General features: G+C 37.5%; 2 protein-coding genes across 20 annotated transcripts in view; one reads left to right on the top strand and one right to left on the bottom strand.

Moving 5' to 3' along the window:
• The window catches only part of LOC310724025 (glycerol kinase-like), a 35222-nt gene extending 24221 nt beyond the window's left edge, over window positions 1-11001 (bottom strand). The window contains exons 1-7 of one of the 2 annotated variants that reach the window (XM_083537779.1): window positions 10850-11001; window positions 5112-5185; window positions 3769-3875; window positions 3531-3608; window positions 1648-1727; window positions 1208-1345; window positions 936-1045 (exon numbers count right to left, since the gene is read on the bottom strand). In XM_083537779.1, coding sequence (XP_083393905.1) covers window positions 936-1045; window positions 1208-1345; window positions 1648-1727; window positions 3531-3608; window positions 3769-3875; window positions 5112-5185; window positions 10850-10909 — 647 coding nt within the window. In that variant the 5' untranslated portion in view covers window positions 10910-11001. The remainder of the gene's footprint in view (window positions 1-935; window positions 1046-1207; window positions 1346-1647; window positions 1728-3530; window positions 3609-3768; window positions 3876-5111; window positions 5186-10849) is intronic. The other variant, XM_083537780.1, reaches the window with a different exon arrangement.
• A 9330-nt stretch (window positions 11002-20331) lies between these two features.
• LOC310723993 (mitogen-activated protein kinase kinase kinase kinase 4-like) overlaps window positions 20332-23963 on the top strand; it is a 66527-nt gene continuing 62895 nt past the window's right edge. For all 18 annotated transcript variants that reach the window (XR_014532881.1, XM_083537642.1, XM_083537641.1 and 15 more), the window contains exons 1-2: window positions 20332-20643; window positions 20997-21062. Coding sequence is in view for 17 of the 18 variants with exons in the window: in XM_083537642.1 (XP_083393768.1) it covers window positions 20587-20643; window positions 20997-21062 (123 nt within the window). In the remaining variant the exon portion in view is untranslated. The remainder of the gene's footprint in view (window positions 20644-20996; window positions 21063-23963) is intronic.

The following is a 23963-nucleotide window of genomic DNA, read 5'->3' as shown; positions in this document are numbered from 1 at the left end:
ACAAGGATCTGTCTTAGGCCCACTGCTTTTCTCTTTATATATGCTGCCTCTGGGTAAAATGATATAAAAACCTGGTATTAGCTCCATTGCTATGCTGATGATATACAGTTGTACATTTCAGCAAAATCAGATGAGAGAGATCAGCTTAACAATGTTGAGGAGTGTATAAAGTACATGACATGATAACTTTCTTTAGCTCATCTTGGATAAGATGGAAGTTCTTTTACTAGGACCACATGCAGCTAGAAGTAAACTTTCCGATTACTTTCACGTAGCATCTCTAAATGCATCTCTTTCAGTCTCAGTGAAGCTCAAGCTCAGATCTTTGGAGGAGCCCCACAGTTATGGAACAGCCTTCCAATCAGTGTTCGGGACTCAGACACAGTCAAGGCTGAAAACGTATTTATTTAGTTAAGCCTTTTATCTGAGATTTTTCTTAGGTAAAGGAGCAGATGTCCAGGGATCATGGATATAGAGTGTTCAGTGAATTGGGATATTTGTATGCTCTCCTGCCCTCACTCTCACACGTTCACTGTGGTGTGGAGTGCCATCTCTTATCCCAGAGATCCCTCATGTCCGTGTTACCTGTCTCTCCCTTTTAGTTATGCTGCCATAGCAAATCTTGCCAGAGTCTCCAACTGCACAGTGTCCTTAAATTTCATACAACAATAAAAGATACTTTATAATCCATATCTTTCTCTTCCCATTACTCTTCTCTCTCTCTCTCTCTCTCTCTCTCTCTCTCTCTCTCTCTCTCTCTCTCTCTCTCTCTCTCTCTCTGTCGAGTTAAACATGCTCCTGAAGTACCAGAGACCACCATTAAAGAGCAATACGAGTAAAAATGAATTTAACTGAACTGAATGTAATTCTAAATGCATTTAAAATTATTACCTATGCTTCTTGTCATTTTTCCTTTTCTTTTGTATATCATGTACCTGCACAAATCCATGTCCCACTCCATGGTGTGTATGTTGAACAGCATTGTGCGACTGGCATTGGTGACATCTGTACAGTGAATGCCACCATTTTTTCCTCCAGTTAAACTCTGAGAGAAGAAATAAAGGGAAAGAAAGATCAAGCTGACCCTCTTGGGCACAAGATAAAAATGTATGTATTAGAACATTTGTGTGTGTTTGTGTGTGTGTGTGTGTGTGTGTGTGTGTGTGTGTGTGTGTGTGTGTGTGTGTGTGTGTGTGTGGTCACTTACCCATATAAGCCAGGAGTCAATAGTTCCGAACATGGCACGATGAGCACGCACAGCTTTGTTCACCTCCACCACGTTGTCCATCAACCAGCGCAACTTCACTGCACTGAAGTACGTACTGATAGGCAGACCGGTCTTATGCTGTGCCAAAAACTCAAATAAATTAAATCAAATAAACTACTGGGAAGAATTTTAACTGAAAAGTAAACACAAATATGTAATTAGATGCAATCAAATAAAAAAAGTCAAGCTTCCTGAATAATATTATGGCAGTTATAGTAGTTTTGCAGCATTTCGAGGGAGTTATAAACTCCTATAATGATATTTTTAAGATTGTGTGTGTGTGTGTGTGTGTGTGTGTGTGTGTGTGTGTGTGTGTGTGTGTGTGTGTGTGTGTGTGTGTGTGTGTGTTTATACAAATGTGCAAGACACCTCATCATCACCTTAAAATGGTTCTTGTTCTTCCCAGGTGTTTTCTCAATAAGATGCTCAACAGTAGACTGAGTCCTTAAGTCCAGCCAGACTAAAGATGTGAGAAAGCATATTAAAACATTTCCCAAAGCCTTTTTGTATTCATATTATACACAGATATAGTATATCACATAAACAAGCAAATCCCTGGCAAGCAGTATTTTGTATTCAGTTCTAAAACACACACACAAACCAAACCTGACCTTAAAATGAGTAAACAAAATAAACAATATTCCTCGTTTAGTTTTAAAGCATCTGTATTGCTATAAAGTCAGTAGAGATGGAATAGGACAGTGACAATACGCATTCAATTAACTAATGTTCAGGGAACAGACACTAAAAGAAAGGTGCTTTATACTTGTCACATGTAGTTTACAGCGCAGTGACATTCTTTCTTCACATATCCCAGCTGGGGTCAGAGTGCAGGGTTTGCCATGTTACAGCACCCCTGGAGCACTGAGGGTTAAGGGCCTGCCTCAGGGAATCATAAGTGGTAGCTTGGCAATACCGGTGTTTAAACCCTCACCCTTACAATCAGTAACCTAGAGCCTTAACCACTGAGCCACTACCTCACCACTTCACCACAGGGTCAAATAAATTATTATTTTTTTTTTACATGTAATATTTCATATAAAGTCCTTTGGTATGATCGTTCTGCTGTAACTACCTTGGTGTAAATGATGATATTCTGCCCTCTGCTGTCTTCCCTAAACGACTAGGTTAGTACATTTTTAAGTGGTAGATATCTCCATAACTAAAACCTAATCATTAACATAACTAAAATATGTCATGTTATTATCATTATTGTGTTCAGTCTGTATGAGCATGCTTTTGAACGTGTTAATGACTAATAATGTTATATAATTAGAAAAACTATGCATTTTGAATTTAGATGGTAAGGCTGTTTACCCCCAATGTAATGAAGTAATAAGATTGCTTTTATAGAATGTGCATTATGATGATGAGGATTTTATACTAACCATCATTTAAAATATACAAGCTATAAATAAGCCTTTAAGACAAATGAGATATAAAAAATATTTAATTGTGCTCTCTGTCTTAATTTGAGAAATCCTTAATTTATCATCTGGCTTAAAATAAAACCCACATTAAAACCCACAGTAGCCCAAAAACATAGTGTGACTTAATATAATTATATGTTGCCTGTTTTAGTTCAAAGATAAGACATTTAAAAAGACATATTTGTGTTGCCACTACATTTTAAGTTCAGGGAATTATGAACCCACTGTGACAGTTAATGTGAGCTTTATTTCCATAATGTTCCGTCTCACAATAAATACACATTTTCTGTTCGCCCTTGTTAACGGTGTTCATAACTGCTTATAGCTTCTTGCCTAAAAATTCTGTCAATATTTCATTATATATTATATATATTGTAAAAATCTTTACAATTACAAAAATCTTTACTATTTTTAATATTCTTTAAAAAAAATGACACCTTAAATAATACACATGGTCAGTTGCAGCATTATCTAGTATGCACAGCAGGAGGATAAACGCTAATCAGCTTGCTACAAAGGATTATAGGTTATTTGGACTCTGTGTAATAACTAATATGTTGTACATTTTTTATATCATCAAATTATTGGAATGCCATGAAATTTGGTTTTATGGTCAAACTACATTGTAATATAGAATGCAAATTTTTTTCACTGAACTATTGTGTGGATAAAATTGTGTAGAAGGAATGTCGTTTGTTTCCATTTCTCACATGAATGTAACTGGACTGGAATGCAACATTCTGTAGTAATATGAATGCAATTATTTTCTTGCCTGTTATGATAGACTACAATTTATGATACAGTGTGATTGCCCTGTGGGTAGGCTGATTTACCAATGGCATTGTAGAGAGGTTCTCCAGTCTCTTTGTCCCACACCAATGTTGTCTCTCTCTGATTGGTCACTCCAATGGCTGTGTAAAACATTTCATTCTTAGAAAATGAGACCTTATAATTAAAAAGAAATTAGATGATTGATGATTGAAATCTAATAAGGCTAAAGATAGATAAAATACACTTACAAACAAACAAACACACACACACACACACACACACACACACACACACGCACACCTTTAATGTTGGTAACATCAATGTTGAGCTGAGTGAGTTTCTCCTTGGTCCTCTCAATGCACTTGTACACAGACTGAAGGATCTCCTTGGGATCTTCTTCCACCCATCTCAAAACAAAAAAAAAAAGAAAACCAGTAAAGTGAATATGAAAATTATACCATATTATACCACAAACATATGTACGCACGAGAAACTCTCATTTGTAATGAAAATGTTTGTGTTGAGTTGTAAAAGAATGCCAGACTATTGATAGATCATCAATAGTTCTCTCAGACTTTGGTTGCAAAGTAAATTGTAAAACTGTAAATTCCTTAATAGTTCAGATTCATTCATCAAAGGAATAATCAGATCACAGTCAGTTGTTGGACGGTGGTTTAATCCTAAATTCCATTAAAAAACCTGTAGATAAATTATGAAAAAAAATTTTTTAACAATTGATATAACAATCATTCTTTGTGTGTAATCTTTGAAGATGAAAAAGTGAAAAAAAACTAATAAAACAAAAATATTATACTTGGAAAAATGTATTATACTACAAAAATGATCGTATATTACATATCTGTGAGTGGCAAAAGTATGTGAACCTTGCTTTCAGTATCTGTTTCTGTATCAGAATTTGGTTGTTCCCTTTCTGTAATGACAGTGTACACTTGGGTTTAAATGCTTACATTTGTTGAGAAGTCCTTATTTTTTTTATTTTGCAATAATCCACTGTCAGGAAATCCTGTGAGGAAATCATGCGCGTAAGGTTTTTTTTTTTATTTTATTTTTTTTGTCAAATCTAAAATTATGCAACTTTTTGTAAATGTTTAATGCAATTTTATAAGGAAAGATTGTCATGTGTTTATGTGTAATAAGAACTACGTGCTTTCTGGGCTTGATTTCTATCATGTCCACTATACAGTATGCTTGTGTGATTATACTTAAGTATAAAATCAAGAACTATGCAAAGTATTTGAGATTATGCAGCGTTACCTAGATTTTCAAAGAAATAAAAATCTTTTTTTCATATTGCCTTACTATACTAATAATAGTCATGTATACAAATCTACATGAACTAATAATTTACACAGAAAAATCAAGGTTCAGGAATGTACCTGAACGAGTACAAATGCTTTGTCACGCCAGATGTACAATAGCAGGGTACAGCAGTACACCACTGAACATTGGTACATTTTTGTACCTTTTTGTTTGTACCCCTAAAAGAACATTTATGCACCCCTAGTAATAGAAATGTTGTGTCCTGGTACAGTACAGTTTAAAATAACATGCTGCTATTTTCCATAGTATTTCACTGATGTTTTGTGAGCAGGATGTATGCAGTAAAATTTACTGTAACTTACCCTTCTTTGGGAAAACTCTGTGTAATTTCTACCTGATGCTGACTGACAAGCTGAGAGGTTTTAGCATTAAACACCTGTGGAGAAATAATAAAACATATCATGTTGAATAACAACATGTCTAGACAAACTACTAACTGCGCAATCAACATCTCATAGAATCAATAGCCCACAACCATATCAAATGTCTACCTATCCCTGTTAAAGTCACCTGATGATGCTAAATTGCTCTCACACCACTCACTTTAAGTGACCTGATCTGTGGCGTATTACTGGAAGTAAGACTGATGTTTATCCTGGTTCTCTCCAGGACAACTTGGTAGAAGAACTAGAGACTGATATTTAATCTCCTCAAGAATGCTGAGGCAGCAGAACATCTTGGAACAATTGTTCAGGATGCCTCAAAATCGAAAAGCAGTGAATGGTTGAGTCTATAGGAGGGGGATAAGTTAGTAACAAAATAGACCAAGATATGAGTTGACAAAAAAAAAACACAAACACAGATGTTTAATTGGAATTACAGTTCTCAGGGACAAAGAAGCAATGAGATATCAGATTTATATAATTATCAGAATGAATAGTATTCAAAATTACAAAAAATGTGCCCGTCCTTCCTTCTTATAGCCCCTAAGTGGCTACCTCTAATTTAAATGTATACATACAACTTTTCGATCCAGCTGCAAAAGTCTTGTTCAGCTCATACATTTTCCTAAACTGGGTGAACTGCTCCCTTCAGGTGGGAAGTTAATGATGAGAAAAAGTCCCCACCCCCCATTTCCAGACCTGACCATATGTGCTTCACAAAAATGAAGTATACAAAGTAAATATGAATTCACTGTGTGTGTCTCTCAGTCATATGTATGTATGCAACTGTAACTGTATGTGGCTATGGTTACTTGGTTACTTATAAATAGTTATTTATAAGGCAGCGCATTCATTTACAACAGTGATTACACTGACCAGAACTGTCTGTGCATTTAAAGGTTTAAATGCATACCTTCCACTCAATCAGAATCAACTATTTAGACAGACTATGATATATACTGTATATATTTTTGGCATGACTTGGAACACTAACTGACCCATAGACCTTTTTATCCAACATCATGCTTGATCTTGCCTGATCTTACTTATGCTTTAAAGCTGAATGATCACTAAATCCTGCTGAAAGCCTTCTCAAAAAAGTGAAACTTATTATAATAGGACAAAATACTAATAAATACTAAATACTAATAATCTGTGCTGTTAAACAAACATATTTATATTTGTACGGTTTTACATATCAGGACATAATAAAAAACATTTGGTCCTTAGCAGGTCTTAGAATTAAATAAATACAACCTTAGATGAATGACAACACATTACATATTACACCGTCATTATTTATTTAACAAAAATAAAGCCAAAATGGAAAATCCATGTATAAAAACCTAAGCATACATTTACTGTTTTAATAGGATTTAAGAGGCTAAGTAGAAGCCAGGTGCTGTTAATGAAATGCCCCCACTCAAGTTTTAGCAGTTTGCTCGTCTGGTGTATTCAGGTGTGTAAACATAACGCCAAGGAGAGGACAAATCAGAAATTATCTATTGTTGTTTCCCGTCAATCTTGTAAAGGTTCAAGATCAGGCCTGCAATGCTCAGAGAAATTACAATAACCCAAGAGTTACCCAAGAGTTCTCAGACCCTATAGGCCTCAATTAGCATGTTAAATGTGAAAGTTCATTACAGTATAATTAGAAAACTGAAAGAGTATGGTTTGTTCAGGATTAGGGCTATAGCTATCGATTATTTTAGTAATCCAGTATTCTGATTATTCCAACAATGAATCAAGTGTGCCAGCGGTGAGCCAGTGGAGGGCCGAGCCGGACGAAACAAGCGGTAGGAATCACATGCAACTGATGAGACTAATCAGTGTGCTCTGTTTCAGTCCGGCAAAGCCAAGGGGTTGTGGGTGAGCACTGGTAAGGAAAGCGCCAGGGTGAAAATTAAAGTAAATAAAAAAAGCTCTGCTTGGTGAACTTTTGCCTGTCTCTCTTTCTTCCGGCATGAAACCAGTGACTTGTTACATTGAGTAATCGGATGAGAAGTACTTTCTTTATTAAAGAGCAAAACTATATACACAAGAGAAAATAAGACTTTTTCGAACCTTTTTCAAAAAATATTTATTTTTATTGCTAAAATTGCATAGAAGAAAATCTGTGAAAACGAAACGCATTTAATTGCCATATGACATGAAAATGCAAATCCAATTATATAAATAAAAAAAATCATAAATAAAAATATCTATATAAATGTCAAATTACTCCTCAAAAGAAAAAAAAGTAAACACACTGCAGGGTGTTTTCTTTATGTTTTAGTTTAAAATGATCCCAAACTTTGGAAACCTTTTGTTGTTTTCCTCGGCCTGAATCATATTGAAGGCCGTTTCTGCCACATTAAAAATACTTTTTTCTATTATCACCATTCTATTATCACCATTCTGAGACGTTCTCATAATTCTGACTTTTTTCTTGCAATTCTGCTGTTTTTACTCTCAATTCTGACTTTATTTCTCGTAAACATCTAAAATTTCTGGTGCCTCCACCGTAAATCATTTTATTTTTAACTTTCTGATACTACAGAGGGGGTGACGCTGCCAACTGGCTAAATAAAAAGTCTAAATTGTGAGAAATAAAGTCGAATGTTCAGGAACATTAGGAATAACATTTTAAACTATATTTTCACTAAAAAATTTCAATAAAAAAAGATTTAAACACATTATTGTAATAAAGTGACCATGTCTAGATGAATTTACTATGGTACCATGGGGGCTGCGGGGCTGTGTCCAAGATTTGAAACTCACGGAGGGTCTTGGAATATAACCCCTAAGTTCCAGGAAACAAGTTCACCATCTCGGAGCATGACATCAGAAAGGCAGCTAGCACCGGTATTCACCAAGATATTCAACCTCTCCCTGGAACAGTCTGTATTCCCCTCATGCTTCAGACAGTCCACTATTGTTCCCGTTCCAAAGAAACCCCAGCCCACCTGCCTCAACAACTACTGCCCAGTAGCCCTGACTTGCTTTGAAAGACTGGTCAGAGACTTCATCACTGCTTCACTTCCAGATCCACTACAGTCCGTTTACTTAATATTACACATCTTCCCCACACAAATGTGCCACCTGGACTGCAGAAAGGGGAATTATCTGAAAATGCTCTTTGTGGACTACAGTTCAGCATTTACCACCCTAATTCCCTTCACACTCACCTCTAAGTTGGAGGTCCTGGGACACAGCCCACCCCTGTGTCAATGGTTCTCCAACCTTATGACAGACAGACCACAAGCTGTACGAGTGGGCAAACACACCTCATCCTCCCTCCCCCTCAGCACTGGAGCTCCTCAGGGTTGTGTTTTGAGCCCCCTGCTGTACTTGCTGTACATATATGAATTCCAACTTCCCCATCATCATTAAGCTGATGACCCTGTTGTGGTGGGCCTTATCTCCAACACTGATGAGACGGCCTACCTACAGTAGAGATGGTGCCAACAATCTTCTCCTTAACATCAGCAAGACGAGTTAATAGTGGACTTCAGCACGAAGCAGGAGCTGTCATACCAACCGCTAAAGATCAACGTGACACCAGTAAAGAGAGTGGACAGTTTCCGGTACCTAGGTGTTCCCATCACACAGGACCTGTCTTTGTCCTGTCTCATTAACACCCTCGTGAAGAAGCCCCAGCAGCGTTTGTAGTATCTGAGATGCCTAAGGGACTTTAAACTACCCTCTAATGTGTTAAGGACTTTCTACACCTGCACCACTGAAATTGTCCTGACAGGTAACATCACTTCCTGGTTCAGATGTTCTGCAGTCCAGGGAGCTTGGTGTGCTTGGTATGGTATCTTCTGGAGGGCTCACCTGTCCTGTATGCTCCTGTTGTCCACAGCATATGGTGCTGGACCAGGGCCAGGAATATTTCCCTCAGTGAAGGACCTCAGCCATCCTAACAATGGACAAAGAAGTGCTTCCATTCCTTGAAGGCACAGAGGAGCAGCTTCTTCCTGCAGGCCATTTGGAGTTTAAATCAGGAAACACCTAGCACCCAGTACATGAACTTTCTCTGACTGGACTTTTCCATTCAATTGTTTTGCACAAAACTGACACTTTAACACTGGTCTGGCACAGCACAGTGTCACTTTAATCATCACAGGGCAATCACACTGGGACACTTTAATACTATATATATATACATGTATGTATGTATGTATATATATATATATATATATATATATATATATATATATATATATATATATATATATATATATATATATATATATATATATATATATATATACTACTCATCCCTTCCTGCCTAATTCTTGTATATATATATATATATATATATATATATATATATATATATATATATATATATATATATATATATATATGACCTTTAGAGAGCTGTGCATAAACAAATACCTGCAAATCTCAAGAGCTAAAGTAAGACACAGATAAAGACATGCAGAACATAATTGCTTCAAGTTATTGCCGCTATAACTGATTCTACAAGCTATTGATACATAAAGTGTATTTAATGTTTCACACATGGTTTCTTCTTTTCTGCTTAATTTTTGCAAATATAAATAATAACACAGTGCAATATGTCATGTGTTGTTCATCTGAGGTTGTATTTACCTACTGTAATTCTAAGAACCGATAAGGACCAGATGATTTTTATTATGTCCTACATAAAAACATAGAGGGTGAATGCATTTTTCCTTTTTCCAAAATAACAGCCATATGCTTGTTATTTATAGAGTTATTAAAAATGTGTTACACCAGGCATCACCACAGTATATTAGAGAAATGTAAACCCTAATGTAAACCGCACAGCAAATAGGAAGTTTTGAGTTATTTTGGCATTATTCTGTTAAAAATGTTTGGTGGACTTAGGATTTTCAAAACATAGGATTTTCGGTATAGTTCAGGGACAGAACAATGGATTTATTCACATTAGGACATCAGAAAAAAGTCCAAGTTACTACACACCAGTATGATGAAACACTGTAACACTCATTAACTTCATTGTTAAGAGGTAAAAAGTTCAACTTGTGAACCTGTACTGTTAAACTTTGAACTGTCTGTTGTGTTTACTTGGTTGTAGAATTCCAAGGTAAATTAAATGTCTACATGAACTTCACTGAACAAATCTTCACATCAAATCTATTTCCAATATTTCCATAGAGTTTATTTCAGCACTTCCTTACTGTTTAGAATAAACTTTATTTTTTCTCAGTACAGACCTCACTGAAAATTTCAACTTCATTACAAATATACAGAGCAGGTTTTTTTTTTTTTTTTTAATATACTTTAAACTGTTACACATATTTTTTGTCCAGTCCAACAAACAAAAAACATTTCTTATTAATATTGCCTGTGTTTTTCAAAAATCCTCAAGTGTTTTCTAAAGGGGGTTTTTATAAAATCTTGATGTTAATCTTAATGTTCTCAGCAGGTGTGGATTATCATCACCATAATAATAATAATAATAATAATAATAATAATAAAAACAATAATAATTATTATATCCATTGTTGTTGTCATATTATTGTTGTTGTATAGTTATATAAATATTATTCTTATAGCAAGATATGAAGCAAGGTAGTATGCAACCTTTAAAAATGGTAAATGAACACATTAACACGCACGCACACACACACACACACACACACACACACACACACTTTTCTCACCAAAAACCTTGTGGAACTGGTTCCCTGGTCCACTGCCCCAACCAGCGGATCCTCCGCCATAGTATATGTGTGTGTGTGTGTGTGTGTGTGTGTGATAAGGTGAGAAAGAGGTATCTCGCTTTTTTATATCCCTGGTGAGGGAAAGGCTCGTGCGCGCGCGCGTGCTCGTGTGTGCGTAAGAGAGAGAGAGAAAGAGAGAGAGAGAGAGAGAGAGAGAGAGAGAGAGAGAGAGATTTCATTACAGGAGAAGGTTTCTGGTCAATAAATATTGCTGTTTATTTTACAGATTTATAATACGAAGCGTTTATTCTACCTAAAAAAACATTTCACAAAGTTTTCACTAAATAAATTAAAATACATTAACCTGAGCTAAACCAATGATTTAATAAGCTAAACACAAGCTTAACCAACGATGACAATAACCAGGAAAGAAAAACATGAGACAGAGTGCTGTGAACAGTGGAGTTATGTACAAAAGTGCTATTTAGCATGAGCGTGAATTAAGTGAAGAAACATACATGGGACATGAACGCACGGTGTGCAATGGCTGACGAGAAGCATTTTTGTTATATGCTGACACTGTGAAAATCAAACAAATATAAATTCGTCTGAACTTTTTCACCTTTAATGTGATAAACAGAAGCCATTTGGGGGGGAAAGTGTACATACTCCTTTATAACAGGGCCTGTGACTTTGTTCAGTAGGATCCAATCACAGTTAAACCAGTATCAGCCATCTCTTACAAAGACGATACACTTCCTGCTAAAACACGTCAGATTTGGTTATGGTTTGACGGGACCAAGGTAATTCTTTTCAGCAAAATTTAAATGGTATCCTTGGAACAAATCAAAACTTAGCACCCAAAAAACAGCACACCTACAATGCATGGGGTTGGGACCATCATGCTATGGGGCTGATTTACTTCATCTGGGACTATAGCTTTGGTCAAGATAGAGGGATTGAATACCAAGCTAATTTAGTCCAAACCTGAAGGCCTCTGTTAGACAGCTGCTGACAGATGCACCTTCCAATACAAATAATAACCCAAAGCACAGATCTAAAAAGTCCGGCTATTTTTAAAAGATAGGTGGAATTAAATAAGTTGGTAGACTCGTGCTAAATTGGAAGACAAAAAAAAAAACAGTTAAGTGCTGTATTGCAAGCAAGTGACTGTAGCAGAGTGTTACTTAAGGGGTAATAATTTTTATTTCTTTTTGTTTTTTAGTTAGCTGCTGTATCATATTAAAATTGGAATGAGATCTAAAATGCATTATAATTGTTTACCTCACAAAAACCTGCCATTTTAACAGTTGAGTGTAGACACTTATTGCTGTGTATGTATCAGAACGTAGCGACCTCTACTGGCAGAAAAGTGTAGGACAAGCTTCAACTGCAACTGAAGGCTTCCATTTTCTAAACAGCAATGAGTCAAATAGTGACTCAAATATCTTATGCATTATTCATTTTGCTTAAAGTAGTGGAAAAGTTAATGAATGATTGAGATGAGTCAATGAGATAATGATTCATTCTATCGCAGGTTTTCTAAATGTATTTGAAGGCACAACATGCACACATAGCCATAAAATAATTGAATTATGCATCATACATTTTGTGATTCTTTATTTATTGCATAAAGTTTTTAACTGAAATATAATACATACAGCTTTTTAAAGTGACACAATAATCCATATATAAGAAATTCAGTAAAAAGAAATTACAAATGTGATAAAAAAAGAGAAACTCACAATATCATCTTTTATTAATCTATTTTTTATACATATTTTTGGGCAAATATTTTTTATTAAATGTTATAGTATTTGTACAGCACCTATAACAATAAACATTCACAAAGCAGCTTTACCTAAATAAATAAAATCTAAATTAAATTAAACAAATCTCTCTAATTTTATCCCTAATGGGCAAGCCATTGGCAAAATATTAAAAGGAAAATCTTCTTGTAAAGATACAGTACAAGCAAAAAAAAAAAAAAAAACAACACAAGAAAAGACTCTAAAAGACTCTAAAAGAAACCCATTTTTCTCTTGGTGACAACAGATATTCATGCATTATTCAATTCAATTTCAATTAATTTTTATTTGTGTTGCACTTTTAACAATGGACATTGTCTCAAAGCAGCTTTATACAGATTATGTGGTAATAAAAAATTAATATGTTCTTTATAAGTGTAAGTTCGTCCCTGATGAGCGAGCCGGTGGCGACTGTGGCAAGGAAAAACTCCTTGCGATGAAATAAGGAACAAACCTTGAGAGGAACCAGACTCAAGAGGGAACCCATCCTCATCTGGGTTGCACCGAGGTTGCAACAGAGAGAGAGAGAGAGAGAGAGAGAGAGAGAGAGAGAGAGAGAGAGAGAGAGAGAGAGAGGAGGGGTGACAGAAAGACATGGATATGGATATGGATTATTATGTGTCTTTATTGACTAAATAAATAGGTTTTCAACCTCGACTTGAACACTGAGACTGTGTCTGAGTCCCGAACACTGGTTGGAAGGCTGTTCCATAACTGAGGGGCTTTATAAGAGAAACATCTGCCCCCTGCTGTAGTCTTCATTATTTGAGGTACCAACAAATAGCCAGCACCTTTTGATCTAAGTAGGCGTGGAGGATCATACTGGTACAGAAGTTCACTCAGATACTGCGGTGCGAGACCGTTAAGTGCTTTAAAAGTCAGTAGTAGTATTTTATAATCAATGCGAGATTTAATTGGGAGCAGTGTAGACTGATTACAACAGGGGTGATATGGTCATATTTTTTAGATCTAGTGAGGACTCTTGCTGCTGCATTCTGAACTAAATTATGCTTACTGGTGTACACTTGAGTGCAAAACTGTTTGCCTGTTTCAATTGTAGTTCTACGCTATTTTAGCAGAACTGTTCGTTTTAACTGCAGTTTATTTTCATGGTCAAATGAAACCATTAAAATGCTTGAGAGCTTGTGAGTGAGGGTCAACAGCATCCAAACATCCCAAATCACCAAAACACTATATAACCGTAAACACTCCAAAAATCCTGAGTACCTAAGTAATCCCTTACCTCTGTTTGACTAAACAAATAAGCTTTCAACTTTTAACGTTTTCAATATTCATGGATATAAAGCGGAGATTAGATATTGGCCTATAGTTGGACAGCTGAAAGGGGTCAAAGTCAGATTTTTTAATTACAGTTTTGATGACTGCTTAAATGCTACAGTTACATAACCAGTGCTAATAGACAAATGTATTAGTTTTGGAAGTGGTTCTAGTAAATAAGTTAATAAGGAAATTAGTCAAATGTATTCTCTAAATGATGTTTAAAACATTGGAATTGCTAATATGATTCAGTTATATTGTTATTTATCAGATTGTCTGGTTTTAATTTAATAGTCTGGAATTTTTGGCTAAAATGATCAGGATTATATATATTTTTTTAACTTCTAAGAGATTCGCTATAGCTCATGAAGCACTAATTTCATGCTATTTGAAAATATTTGTCATGTAGTTGGACACAATTTATGCTCTAATTTCTGCCCTGTTGTGTAGTGTAGTGTAACGGTAATTCTAAGATTCAATAGCCTGATCATATTCGGTGGAGTCAGATAAAATCATAATCAATACCAGTTGCAGACTGTGCATTTCACACCTAGGCCTTCAGTGGTGTTCTACCACACCTCTTAGAAAAAAGTGTTTGCATGCAAATTTAAAATAATCCATGTAGTAAAAAAATAAAAAGGAAAAAAGGGAGAAAAAACTACAGTTACATACTAGAGTTCTTCGAGTATGTGGTTCAGTTAATCACATACTGACTCCATAAAAAAGTACTAATGCCATGGAAAAGTAAATGTCAGTCCAAATGGCAGAAAATTAAATAACAGTATAGTTTCTTCACCCCACTTTCTGTACCTCTACACCTCTTCTTCCTCTTCTGGTCCTTTTAAATGGGGGACAGTTCCCTTCCTGTTTCTCCCTCTTTATTTTCATCCCCACTGTCTTCCCAAACAGGTCAAGTCAAGTCAAGTCAAACCAAGTCAAGTCAGATGAGCAGACTGTGGCAAGGAAAAACTCCTTTAGATGTTATGAGGAAGAAACCTTGAGAGGAAACAGACCCAAAAGGGGAACCCATCCTCATTTGGGTGACATCAAGAGTGTGATTATAGTCTTTAAACAATACAGAACACTGGAGAGTGAGAACTAACATGAGCACTGGAATGTAAGATTATAAGTAATGTTGTTTCTACAGTCTTTTACAGTCATTTGTGGTTATAAAACTATGAGCTACTGAGCAACTCATAAAATAGCTCAACATTTGCGATCAACACAGATCCAACACCAGCTTCTCCATGCCAGAGCCTTTAAACACTCAAAGAGGTCCAATGTCAAAACTCTAATTAGCACTGGTACGTCTCTAGATGGTTCGCGATGTTTGCGGGGTCAGCATTTACTTCTTTAAAGGTCCAAAATATAATTTCATTATATTTAATCAATTTAAATGACAGAAGCCCGATTGAGATGGTATGGACATGTGCAGAGGACAGACATGGGGTATATCGGTAGGAGAAGGCTGATGATGGAGTCGCCAGGAAGGAGGAAAAGAGGAAGACCAAGGAGGTGAGGATGTGGTAAAGGGAAGACATGCAGGTAGTTGGTTTGAAAGAGGCAGATGTAGAGGACAGGGGGGTATGAAGACAAATGATCTGCGGTGGCGCCCCCTAATGGAAGCAGGCAAAAGAACAAAAATAATTTGTTAAAAGTAATTAATTACTCAATTTAATCAACCAAATAAAAAGGTAAACAGCATTTGATTTATTCTACTTTATTTTTTATAAAATATTATTTTATATATTATTTAACCAAGCAGGCATTTTATTTAAAATAGTTTAAAAGATTTTTACAATAATAAACGGCATTAATAAATAATGACAAGCAATTAAAAAAAAATTTTCTTCCCCCCAACTGTACCGAAATTGAACTGAACTGTGTCTTAAAAACTGAGGTATGTACCAAACAGCAAATATTAGCATGTAACCCCTCCATGATTCAGAGGGGAAAATGGGGATAATAGATAGGCTTGAGAAAACTTAAAAAAGGGATTTTAATTTCTCAAGTCTTACTTTTACTGTTTTTATTTAATAGCATGTATACACAAACACACACGGCTTTGTGCTGCTTGGCTCTTGTCTCTCCCACCCTCTCTTACCAGAGATGAGGAGTAACAAAATACAAATACTTTGTTACTATACTTTAATAGATTTTTCTGGTACTTTTTACTTTCTCTCATTACTCAATATCTTTTACACAAATATCTGTACATTCTACTTCTTACATTTTCAAACCAGGCTCGTTACTTTAGTTTCAATCTATTTGGTGACATGACTAATATTTTTCTTCTCACTGCGTGCTGTTTTCAGCCCATCAACCTGTTTCTTTTCGTTGCGTGGCATTTTCAATCTACCACTGGTGTATCATTTCCTGGCTCTAACACATCACAGACGTGGACTAGTTTACGGAGCTAACAACAAGCAAGGCAGAAGGCAACAATAAGTATGAGGCTAACATGGGTAAAACAGAGGGAGTCAGTGATGTAAACATGACTGAGAACAGAGACATTCCTGATCCTCTGTTCATCATCATCTTTTCTCTGCTTGTGTTCTATATGGTGGTTGTTCAGCCTGGATACATTCATTAGGTAGCAAAATTTGTAATTCTTTTGTATTAATATATTAATATATTGTGAGGTCTACTTACCAGCATGACTATAAAACAGGCAGTAGTAATGTCTACTTTTTACTTTTAGTGAGTGCAGTGATTACCTGAATGAAAGCCTGTTCACATGATTTACATCACTTCACTAGATCTGAATAAAAGGCAAGTTGTCTCAACTGCAGAGAGTCTCACTGATTTCATAAATATAGAAACATAATGCAGAGGTGAGACCCGTTATACAACAGAGTGGGAAAGTTACTCTCTCATTAACTTCTTCTTCTTCTTCTTCTTCTTCTTCTTTTTCTTCTTCTTTTTCTTCTTCTTCTTCTTCTTCTTTCGGCTTCTCCCATTAGGGTTTGCCACAGCGGATAATCCGTCTCCAAACGCCCTCTGTCCTCTAGATCTGCCTCTTTCAACCAACTACCTGCATGTCTTCTCTCACCACATCCATAAACCTCCTCCTTGGTATTTCTCTTTTCCTCCTTCCTGGTGGCTCCATCCTCAGCATTCTCCTACTGATATACCCCATGTCTCTCCTCTGAACATGTCCAAACCATCTCAATCAGTGCATGTAGGACGTTTTGGAGACAAGGTGAGGGAGACGACCCTCATCTTGTCTCCAAAACGTCCTACATGCGCTGTCCCTCTAATAAACTTATTTCTAATCCTGTCCATCTTCGTCACTCCCAACGAAAACCTCAACATCTTCAGCTCTGCTACCTCCAGCTCCACCTCCTGTCTTTTACTCAATGCCACTGTCTCTAAACCATAAAACATGCAGGCCTCACCACAGTCCTAAAAAACTTTCCCTTTCACTCTCGCAGATACTCTTCTATCACAAATCACTCCTGCTATCACTCTTCTCCACCCACTCCACCCTGCCTGCACTCTTTTCTTCACTTCTCCAACACACTCTCCATTACTTTGCACTGTTAACTCCAAGTACCTAAACTCCTCCACCTGGTCCAACCGACTTTTCACTCTTCATCCTGTTAATTGCTACTCTCACTTCCTCCTTACTAATCCTATCCTCTTCCTGCTTCACCATCTCCACACCATCTAACCTTCTCTTTCTCTCATTTTCCTCATTCATCAGCTGCTCAAAAAACTCCCTCCATCTTCTCAACACACTCTCCTCACTAGTCAACACATTTCCATCTCTATCCTTTATTGCTCTAATTTGCAGCACATCCTTCCCAACTCGGTCTCTCTGCCTGGCCAATCGGTACAAATCCTTTTCTCCTTCCTTAGTGGCCAATTTCTCATACAGCTCCTCATATGCCTTTTCCTGGCTTTTGCAACATCCCTCTTTACCTGCAGTCGTATCTCCTTGTACCCCTGTCTACTTTCCTCATCACTCTGTCAATCCCAATTCTGTTTTGCCAACCTCTTTCTCCTTATGCTCTCCTGCACTTCCTCATTCCACCACCACATCTCATTGTCTTCCTTTCTATTTCCAAAAAGTACCTTTCTAACTGTCTCCCTTATCACTTTTGCAGTAGTTGCCCAATCATCCAGCACCTCCTTAACACTACAGAGCCTCTGTCTGACCTCTTTCCTGAATCTCACACTACATTCTTCCGCCTTCAGTTTTTAACATCTTATTCTTCTTTCAATCTTCTTCTCTTCTTCTTCACCTCCAAAACCATCCTACATACCACCATCTGATGCTGTTCAGCTACACTGTCCCCTGCCAGCACCTTACAGTCTCCAATCTCTTTCAGGTTGCATCTCATGCATAGCACATAGTCCACCTGTGTGCACCTTCCTCCACTCTTATACGTCACCATTTCCATCCTTTTAGCAAAATCTACCACCATCTGCCCTTCCACATACCTCTACTTAAAGCCATACCTACCATCACCTCCTCATCACCTCTGTTCCCTTCACCTACATGCCCATTGAAATCCGCCCCAATAAGCAATCTTACACCTTCTACCACTTCATCCAACATCCTTCTCCTCCATCACACAACCCACATTTATCATTGCCCCTTTAACTTCTAGATTCTTACTGTACTCTTCCTTGAGAATCACCCCTACACCATTTCTCTTTCCATCCACACCATAATAGAACAGTTTAAACCCACAAAATGTGTATAAATGACTCTGTGAATGTCCTTGAGTGGCCCAGCCAGAGCCCAGACTTGAACCCGATTTAACATCTCTGGAGAGATTTAAAAACGGCTGTGCACTGACGCTATCTGTTGGACTTATTTTAGCAGAATTTAATGAATGTCTTCATTCTTTCCATCCTTCATTCATTCACTCCCTCGATATGTGGAATTGTCAGGATTTTCTCCTTTTAAGAGAAATTCTTGAAGCTGGACAAAAAACCCTAAAGAATACCTAGCATTGGCATTAGTCGCTAACCAGGAAGCGAATGAGTTGCTACAGTGACACTGCGCTGACTCTAGGTTTTTTTTTTTTTTTACAGTGCAACATGAAAGTATTCAAAGTGCTTCACTTTTTTCACAATTTTGTTATGCCTTATTCAAAAATGGAATAAATTCATTATTTTTGTTGTCAAAATTCTACAAACAATACCCCATAATCACAAAATAAAAGAAGATTGTTTGAAATATTTGCAAATTTATTAAAAAATTTAAATAAAAATTTTTTAATTACATGTACATAAGTATTCACAGTCTTATGTACAGTCATGTACATAAGTATTCACAGTGCTCAATACTTTGTTGAAGCACCTTTGACACCAGTTACAGCCTCAAGTCTTTTTGAGTTTGATGCTGCAAGCTTGGCACAAATATTTTTGGGCAGTTTCTCCCATTCTTAATTGCAGAACCTCTCAAGCTCCATCGGGATGGATGGGGAGCGTCAGTGCACAGCCGCTTTTAAATCTCTCCAGAGATGTTAAATCGGGTTTAAGTCTGGGCTCTGGCTGGGCCACTCAAGGACATGATACTTGCCATTCAGTCTAAAGAGTTTAATCTTTGTTTCTCACAATCTGAGAGTCCTTCAGGTGCCTTTTTAGCAAACTGCAGGTGGGCTGTTATGTGCCTTTTACTAAGGTGTAGCTCCGTCTGGCCACTCTACCATACAGGCCCTTTTGGTGAAGTGCTGCAGAGATGGTTGTTCTTTTTGTTCTTCTCTATCCACAGAGTAACCCTGGAGTTCTTTCAGAGTGACCATCGGGTTCTTGGTCACCTTCCTTTAGAATTAAAAACTCTCTTTACCTCACTACACCTTACTACACTCTTACTGTACTTTTCCCTCAGGATTACCCCCACACCATTTTTCTTTTCATCCACACCATGATAGAACAGTTTAACACCCCTTCTAATGTTCCTGGCTACTCCCTTTTACTTAGTCTCCTGAACACACAACATACCTACCTTTCTCCTCTCCATCATATCAGCTATCTCTCCCTTTCACAGTCATAGTGCCAACATCTAAAGTGCTCACCCCACTGTCCAATCACCTACACTTATCATACACTACACGATACTCCGTTGGCTAACGATAGCTAAGGTGGTCGTTGGTAACCCGGGCCTTAATCGATCTGGTATGAAATTCAGGTTTGTGATTCACATATTTGATGATAAGAGTGCACTGGCTTGTGCCACCCTAATGGCTGGGCTAATAATAATAATAACAACAACAACAACAACAACAACAATATAATAATATTAACAACATTATTACTACTACTACTAATACCTAGAACACAAAAACATAAATAATAATAATAATAATAATTATAAAATAATAATAATAATTATTAATATAGTGAATCGGTTCATCAGAATGCCTTCACTGATTGGATGACGTAAAGAACCGATTCGTTCGGACCTGGTCGTTCCCCTGCTTTCCAATGCGCGGCGTTCTCCGTTATTCCGTTATGGACTAAAGCTCTCATCTCCGCTCCGCCTACACAAACCGGGCAAAGAGAAGCAGCGAGGATCCTCGCTGAATCCGAAAAAGAAAAAGAATTCATTAACAAACGATGATATACGGCGTCTCGGATGCAGCTTTGGTGTAAAAGCTCAGTCGGAGTGTAAGCTCGGCTAAACCAAGCGAGAAGATGGCGAACGATTCTCCAGCTAAAAGTCTGGTGGATATAGACCTCGCCTCTCTGCGGGTATGTAGCGCTTAGCTTTAGCTCCCTCTCCCCACCGCCTGGTCGCCGCTTCCACCGGAAACACTGCCTTGTGAAATATAAAAGCAATGCTGCATTTTTGTGTTGGTTCTAAAATCTTTGTGTGTGTGTGTGCGTGCGTGCGTGCGTGTGTGTGTGTGTTGTGTTCTATTGATGTGGCTCGCCCAGAACCGAAAAGTCCTTTGTTTGCGAAAAAAAAAAAAGCATTTTGCCGCTTATAAATACCAAAATCTCTGTACATCATCATTTCTTATTGTTGTTCATGCTCAGCATTGTGTACACTTGTGTATGATTTGTGTGTGCTGTTAAGGATTGGTGCCTTGTGTGTTTTTCAGGACCCCGCTGGGATTTTTGAGCTGGTCGAGGTGGTGGGAAATGGCACATATGGACAAGTATACAAGGTGGGTTTGGGCCTCCAGCCTTCCTTTCTGCTTTAAAGCTCCATTTCTTACAACCATTCAAGTGAATATTTATAATGCACTGAGCCCCAGTGTGAAATGAGATGTGATCATGCAATCATATGTAGTAGATCTCATCCAGTGATGGTGCACTGCTTGATTGGAATCCTGTTGGGATTTTCAGGATCAGATGGGCACTGCCCTGTATTTTCACTCTCTGAGACATGACAGTAATTTTGAGCCACATATCAGGTGATTGCTGTGATTTATTGTCCCATTGGCCCTGCTCCTTTTGTGCAGTTTGATGGGTGTGATCGCCTCTGCGCATTTCCACTTCATTCCCCTTACTGCAGCAGAGTACCGTACTGCACAACTGGAGCAGGGCAGGAAGGCGTTAAAATCGAGTAACACATCGCATTAATCTGGGGTTTCTTCCCCTCATACACCGACTGCTCCCTGTTTGTCAGAGTGCGACATCACATCCTGTTGGGAAGCCGCTGAGAAAAGTGATCACGCCATGTCTGTGTGAACGTTAGATCAGGAAGAAAGTCCAGGTCTTTGATCTTGACAGAACCCCAACCAAACCCAATGAAATGCCTCTATAGACTAGATCAGTTTAACCTCGTGGGCGTAGCTTTCTCTGTGATTTTATCTTGATTCTTTTGATTATCAGTATGTAAATTAGTATATATAGTTTTAAGAACTCGCGTTACGGTCATCCCACGTTTATCTTCGTTACGTGCCAAAACACAATTTCCGCCGATAAATGGACGCCGCCCAAAAAATTTATTTATTTTTCATTTTTATTTTTCTTGTTTAAGCCATAAATCCTCCTCCCACTCTCTTTAAACTCGCACACAAAACATTTGCAAGAATATAGCAAAATGAATTTTGTGTAAATTTGTAGAAATATCGCATTTATAGCGAGTACTGTGGTACAGTACGGTAGCGTAGCCTATGCGTAGTTTCTCTGATTGTTTATTGGTTGAAGTGTCCTATGACGTCAAAAAAGGGTGTTAAAGATGCACATCACTGCATTCTTTATTTTCATCTGCTATATCTGGTGACGCACGTCTTCATCTCAATGAATCAGCAGAAGCTTACGTTTTTTTGTTATGCTACTTATTTCTTATGGTGAACTGAAATCGGGACTATTCGAAGAAATGAAATAATTCTGTGCCAAATTGAAAATAAAATAAAGATAAACTGCGATAAATTGCATCGAAGAATATCTGTGAAAACTAAACCCATTTAATGCATTTAATTGCCGTATTACTTTAAAATACCAATACAAATATATGATTAAATAAAATCATACATAAAAATATTAAAATCAATTTAAAATTACCTTAAAAATAAAAGGTAACTGCACTGCATGGTGTTTTCTATAATATTTTGGTTTGAAATGATCCCAAACTTTGGAAACTTTCTGCTGTGGTCTGAATCTTCTCCTCATCTCTTGCCTGTCTCTCTGTTTTTCATTCTTCTGTGTTTACCAGGGTAGAGGTAATACTCGGCTAAAACTTGAAGTACCAATTATACTTTTTTTTTTTTACTCAAGTGAAAGAGAAGAAGTTTGGGCTCTGACATGTAGAAGTATAGCCTTTATTTCTCACATATACAGTGAGGAAAATAAGTATTTGAACACCCTGCTATTTTGCAAGTTCTCCCACTTAGAAATCATGGAGGGGTCTGAAATTGTCATCGTAGGTGCATGTCCACTGTGAGAGACATAATCTAAAAAAAAAAATCCAGAAATCACAATGTATGATTTTGTAACTATTTATTTGTATGATACAGCTGCAAATAAGTATTTGAACACCTGAGAAAGTCAATGTTAATATTTGGTACAGGAGCCTTTGTTTGCAATTACAGAGGTCAAACGTTTCCTGTAGTTTTTCACCAGGTTTGCACACACTGCAGGAGGGATTTTGGCCCACTCCTCCACACAGATCTTCTCTAGATCAGTCAGGTTTCTGGCCTGTCGCTGAGAAACACAGAGTTTGAGCTCCCTCCAAAGATTCTCTATTGGGAGACTGGCTAGACCATGCCAGAACCTTGATATGCTTCTTACAGAGCCACTCCTTGGTTATCCTGGCTGTGTGCTTTGGGTCATTGTCATGTTGGAAGACCCAGCCTCGACCCATCTTCAATGCTCTAACTGAGGGAAGGAGGTTGTTCCCCAAAATCTCACAATACATGGCCCTGGTCATCCTCTCCTTAATACAGTGCAGTCGCCCTGTCCCATGTGCAGAGAAACACCCCCAAAACATGATGCTACCACCCCCATGCTTCACAGTAGGGATGGTGTTCTTGGGATGGTACTCATCATTCTTCTTCCTGCAAACACGTTTAGTGGAATTATGACCCAAAAGTTCTATTTTGGTCTCATCTGACCACATGACTTTCTCCCATGACTCCTCTGGATCATCCAAATGGTCATTGGCAAACTTAAGACGTGCCTGGACATGTGCTGGTTTAAGCAGGGGAACCTTCCGTGCCATGCATGATTTCAAACCATGACGTCTTAGTGTATTACCAACAGTAACCTTGAAAACGGTTGTCCCAGCTCTTTTTAGGTCATTGACCAGCTACTCCCGTGTAGTTCTGGGCTGATTTCTTACCTTCTTAGGATCATTGAGACCCCACGAGGTGAGATCTTGCATAGAGTCCCAGTCCAAGGGAGATTGACAGTCATGTTTAGCGTCTTCTATTTTCTAATGATTGCTCCAACAGTGGACCTTTTTTCACCAAGCTGCTTGGCAATTTCCCTGTAGCTCTTTCCAGCCTTGTGGAGGTGTACAATTTTGTCTCTAGTGTCTTTGGACAGCTCTTTGGTCTTGGCCATGTTAGTAGTTGGATTCTTACTGATTGTATGGGGTGGACAGGTGTCTTTATACAGCG

The sequence above is a fragment of the Silurus aristotelis genome, assembly GCF_946808225.1.
Source record: "Silurus aristotelis genome assembly, chromosome: 3".
NCBI classification, from domain to species: domain Eukaryota; kingdom Metazoa; phylum Chordata; class Actinopteri; order Siluriformes; family Siluridae; genus Silurus; species Silurus aristotelis.
Note: the sequence above shows the minus strand (reverse complement) of the source record. Positions and strands in the feature narration are given on the sequence as shown.